The sequence below is a fragment of the Apus apus genome, chromosome 2 (assembly GCF_020740795.1).
Source record: "Apus apus isolate bApuApu2 chromosome 2, bApuApu2.pri.cur, whole genome shotgun sequence".
Taxonomy (NCBI): Eukaryota; Metazoa; Chordata; class Aves; order Apodiformes; family Apodidae; genus Apus; species Apus apus.
Window position 1 is genome coordinate 34,841,227 of NC_067283.1, and position 5,536 is coordinate 34,846,762.

Consider the following 5,536-nt stretch of genomic DNA (forward strand, 5'->3'; position numbering starts at 1 on the left):
ATGACAGCTTAGAAAGAAGAGGGCAATGGTGATCCCTCCCAGAGCAGCACAGCAGAGAGTAGCGCTCGCATCACAAGGTCACCCTATCTCACCGCTTGCTCCTCTGCATTGGCAGGAGGGGGTTGCTGGGTTTGCACAAGGCTGGGGCGGGAGCGGGAGGGAGGGGGGGAAGAGATCTGGATTTTTTTCCCCCCTCCCTTAAGCAAAGCCACAATGGAAACCAGGAAGGAGATGGTGATGTTTCTGGAAGGCACACAACTTGGAGCTCTAGTTGGCAAGAGGGTGCCTAATTTGTCCGAAGCAGTGGGGAGCCCGGCTCCGGAGCCGCAGGAGAAGATGATCCATCGGAACTGCCTCAGCCCCAGACCTGGCCCCTTGTCCCGGGAGAGAGGAGGAGGAGGAGGTGGCGGAGAAGAAGACGGAGAGGAGGTGGAGGTGCTGCCAGGGACAGGGACGGTGCCGGAGAGCCGCTCGGCGGCGGCAGCGCTGCTTTCGGCCGGACAGCAGCCCTCCGCTCCGGAGCCCCCCTCCAGCAAAGGGCAGCAGAGCAGCTCGGACACCGAGTCGGATTTCTATGAGGAAATCGAGGTGAGCTGCACCCCGGACTGCGCCACGGGGAGCGCCGAGTACCAGCACAGCAAAGGTACCCAACTCCTTCCCATGCCTCCAGCCCCCAGCTCGCTCCGGGGCTGGGGGCAGCACTAGGGGGGCGGAGGGGCGGGAGTGGCTGCTGAAGGGGGTCTTCGCCTCGCTAGCTGAGCGAGGGGCAGTGAAGTCGGGGTGTGAGTGTGGGGATCTCCCACACTGGATGATTCCTCAGCTCCCTGCCACCGGCAGGCTTGTTTGGGAGTCAGAGGACACGACACCGGGCAGCCCTCGCGCCCCTGGAGAGGAGCCAGGCTTCCCGCCGTGGCTGCATCAGGTCGGCAGCTTGTCCCGTAGGACTCTCTTGGCCAAGACCACCACCCACTCTCCCCCCTCCATATTATGTTTTAATTTTTATTTAAAAAATATATATATATTCTTCCCCACTGCATAGACAGTGCGTGCTCCAGGAAACCCTTTCCGATCCTCCCCACCGGCAGACTTTTTAAAATGTGTCGGGGGGCAGCAAGATCAAACGGGTTTTCTTGCCGAGAGCTGTTTGTGGTTTCGCAGGGTGAAATATGCCCGGTCGAGTGCGGAAGCGCCCATAAAGACCGTAAAATCGCTCTCAAATTCCTGCCCCCCAAGTGCAGCAGTGAGGTCCTTGTTTGCATGTTGGTTAAAAAAAAAAAAAAAAAAAAAAAAAAAAAAAGGGGGGGGGGGGGGGCGGGGTGGGGAGGGAGGATGAGAGGTCCAAATTACCTTGTCACTTCTATGTCTTGGTGGCGCCAGCTCGGAAATGGTCCCAATGAATTAATTGCCTTTGGTCTCGGCTACAATGAGGTAGACTTGCATTTGAAAGCAAACGCAGAAAGCAGGCCCCTTTTCCCCCTGCCCCCACTCCTTGTTCCCACCTTCCAGGCCCGAAAGAGCCCCCCCCGACTCCGACAACAACCCACTTCTCTCCCCTCCCCATCCCTCCATCACTTCAGGGATGCGCGGACAGCGCTTTCTACCCTCTTTCGTCCTTTAGAGGCTCGCTGAAAACACCCCATCCTGGGCTTTGGAGGCTGAGCGGAGAGTCCCCGAGACCTGACCTCCCCTGGAGGAAGCAGGGTCCCTGCCTGCCCGCTGCTCCGCTCCTGGGCCCTTGCTGGGAAGGAAGGGGGCGCGGGGCCTGAGGCTCGGGCACTGGGCACACACCTGCCTTTCCGAGACGCCCAGGGTCGGGGGATGCTGCGGCAGCCGCCTTCGGCTTCACAGTGCGGGAAGCGAGCGGGGGGGGCATCGAGCAGACACTGTCTAGCGGTATGTGTGTGTTTGTGTGCGTCGGGGGGTGGCAAGTAGCCTTCCAGCCAGAGTGAAGGAGCACCCGTCAAATCCTTAACTGGTGCTGCATCCTCTTCTCCATGCCCTCCGCCCCAGTCCCTCTTGGATGGTTCCCCAGCATCCTCAGGACACCCGGGCAGTGGCAGAAAAGGCGAATGGAGAGGGATTAGGGGAGAAGGGATCTGGCTGGGGAGGCGGGCAGGGAGCATCCCTCCGTGCTTGCCCGCCTCCGACCGTGTGTCTCCTCTCTGGGCTCCCCTCGCAGGGCCGTGCTCCGAGGCGCTGGCCGGCAGCCCCAGCGCCGGGGGGGATCACCCCAAGGGCAGCGGAGGCAGCGGTGGTCCCCAGGGCTCGCTGGCCTGCAGCGCCAGCGACCAGATGCGCCGCTACCGCACCGCCTTCACCCGTGAGCAGATCGCCCGGCTGGAGAAGGAGTTTTACCGGGAGAACTACGTGTCCAGGCCCCGAAGATGTGAACTGGCGGCTGCTCTAAATCTGCCAGAAACCACCATCAAGGTACACACAGCTCGGACATGTTTTCAATTAGCACGGTATAAATCTATATGGCCAAACTTCCTTGCAAAACTCGGGAAAACACTTCTCCAACGCAACCCTCCCTCTTCTCTCCCCTCCCCGCAACCCTTCTCCCCCGCCCCCTCCGCCCCTTTTCTGGCCCTGCCCGCGCCCTGCAGCAAGCATCAATGCGGGACAGGGGACACGGCTCCCAGAGCCATCCCAGCCAGCACCGCTAATCCGGCCTCTCCCTAGCAGATTATTTTTAATCCTCCCTTCTGCCCAGATCAAACCTCGCTCAGCTCTTGGGGGAGGGAAGATCAAACCAGTGGCTGATCTTCTTTTGAACTCGCTTTTTGTTTCGCCTTTTCGAAAACATTTGCACGTGAAAATAAAACCAATAACAATAATCCCACGTAGTTCTGCCTGCAAAACGGCAGGAAGGAGGCAGAGCTGCCAGGTTTACCTGGAGCCGAGGCGGGGGGAGGGTGTCAAGACGACAAGCCCTAGCAAGAAGAAGAAAACAAGCACCCTAAAAGGGTTAGTCCAGTGGGTCTCCTTGTAGATTTATAGCGGCTCAACGGATCTCTCCGTCCGTGATGACAACCTCCCCTGGGCGGGAGAGCTGGCTCCGGTCTCCGCTAGCTGGCACACCCGGTCCTGCCCCAGGACAGGGGCCGGTGCTGGCTGTCGGGCGGAGCGGCGGCGGGTGACGGCTCTCGCCTCCCCTCTCCCCGCAGGTTTGGTTCCAGAACCGCAGGATGAAGGACAAGCGGCAGCGCCTGGCCATGACCTGGCCCCACCCGGCCGACCCGGCCTTTTATACCTACATGATGAGCCACGCGGCGGCCACCGGCAATTTGCCCTACCCGTTCCCTTCCCACCTGCCGCTGCCCTACTACTCCCACATGGGCATCGGAGCCACATCGGCCTCTGCCGCCACTCCCTTCAGTACTCCCCTGAGGCCGCTGGACACCTTCAGGGTCCTTTCACACCCCTACCCGAGACCAGAACTGCTGTGCGCCTTCAGGCATCCCTCTCTCTACCCTGCCCCATCCCATGGACTCAGCAGCGCGGGGGGCAACCCCTGCTCCTGCTTGGCTTGCCACAGCGGCCAGTCCAACAGCCTGGCGCAGAGACCCTCCGGATCAGACTTTAACTGTTCGGCCACAACGAGGACTGACTCTTTCCTCACTTTCACGCCCTCTGTGCTGAGTAAAGCCACCTCAGTTTCCATGGACCAGCGAGAAGAAGTACCTTTAACGAGATAAACCTTCGTCTCAGGGTTATTAAAAACTCGTCCCTTTCGCGGGCTTCACTTCGAGTTAATGTACCTACAGCCGATGCTTATTTAATCGTGTTCTTTCCCCGGAAGTGGACACCTACGGAAAAAAAAGACTAAAAATAGCTCAGTCTTAAAAGGATTTACATTTCAAGAGGGAAAAAGAAGAAGGAAAGAAATGATTAGTGATTTATCTCTGAGAAGGATTTTGGGCATAGAACCGAAAGAAAGAACCCAAACGAAATACACTCTGGTAAAGTATAGAAATTAGCTGGGAATTTCTATTCCATGGATAGACTTCTTACCAAGGGGTTGGGCTTTTGGAGGCCACAGCAACAAACCTTGTGCCCAAACCTACGAGATGGAGAAAGAAAATCTGAAATACTTGAAAGAAACATTATCTTGATAACGAAATACCTTGTGCGCATGAAGAAAGCAAAGACGTAATCTACCAGATTGTTCAGAGAATAAAAACAACGAGCAAACAGCAAAACCAAAAGGTTTCTGGATCGCAACTTAACAGTACCATCCAGTTGTCTCTATAGAGAAAAACAATGCTTTAGCCTAAAGAAAAACTGTCATCCTGTACTTTCTGTCCACTTACTGTCGTGGTTTAATGGCATACTTTACTCTCCCTTTTCTCTTTCGTTTTGAGCAGAAATCCAGCATTTCGCCTCGTTTTTAATTCCAACTTTTGTTTTTAATAGGCAGACTGAAATTGGCAGGGAAAAAAATACCAGCTCCTTCCTCTTTATGGGTCAGAGCTATTTGTCCTTTAACTAACAATGTCCTATTATCAGTCGCTGAAATGTGCACACACTGATGAAATTAGCAAGTGATGTATATGTAAAGAGGGTTTTTGAATATCGAATGTATAATGCTCTGTGAGCAGAGACCCCGTGCCAAACGCTAACAAGCCGCCAAGGGAAGAGATTAGGTGACAGGGAGCACAACTCCTTCAGACAATCACCAGTCTGTAAATTGGAGCAAAGGCGATTTCCCTTCCTTTGTACTTCAGCCTTCAGTTCTCTCATTGACTTTCCTTCGCTGCTTCTTCTGTCTTTTTTTTTTTTTTTTTTTTTAATTGTTTAATTCCTGCTTTGGGTTTTGTGTCTTCTTCCCCACCCCTAGCCTTTGCATTTGTATGTGTCCTTCACATTGGTCCCTCTTATTTCTGCAGTATTTTTTCCACAAGACCTCCGAAAGGAGGTGGCATCACTGCTTTTGCTTGGATTTCTGTCAATCTAAAATTTAAAAATCACGGACACGGGGCTGGGTAGTAGTTTTTTCCCGTAACAGGAATTGTTTGTTTCATTCTGTTTTAAAATAACCCAAAGAACATACTGCCATAATTTGTTACCCTTTCGGAATAAAACTTAACAGCAACAACAATAACACACCAACAACGTAAAAACAACAGACACATTTTAACAATATATCACCCATGTTTTTATTGTGCTTGTTAAAAAAAAAAAAAAAAAAAAAAAAGTAAAAGTGTTGCTTAAGACAAATTCACCTTCCTGCATTTTCTGGTAGTTGCAGTTCAACAAACAGGAAAATAAATGCTGGACAGAACAAAGACGTGTTGACACCTCCGCTATCTACTTTGTGTTGAATTGCTGAGAAGCCCTTGGCTTATTGTCACATCGGAGACTTTTTGTCCTGAGGACAGGGAGCGAATAGTAGCATTTCTCTGTAGCTTATGGAGAGCAGGGAAGACTCACGGGCGTGCCACGATATATTTTTCCAATTAAAAAAAGAAAAAAAAAAAAGAAAAAAAAAGGAAAAAAAAAAGGAAAAAAAAAGTTTATTAGAGCTTTTAAAAAC

At 52.9% G+C, this 5,536-nt stretch overlaps 1 protein-coding gene across 1 annotated transcript; it reads left to right on the plus strand.

Annotated features, from left to right (window-relative positions):
• Positions 1 to 213: 213 nt before the first annotated feature.
• Positions 214 to 3,980, plus strand: EVX1 (even-skipped homeobox 1). Its single transcript, XM_051611311.1, has 3 exons — positions 214 to 643; positions 2,180 to 2,430; positions 3,168 to 3,980. The coding sequence occupies exons 1-3, from the start codon at positions 214 to 216 to the stop codon at positions 3,696 to 3,698; spliced, it is 1,212 nt and encodes a 403-aa protein (XP_051467271.1). The 3' UTR covers positions 3,699 to 3,980.
• The last annotated feature ends 1,556 nt before the right edge of the window (positions 3,981 to 5,536 follow it).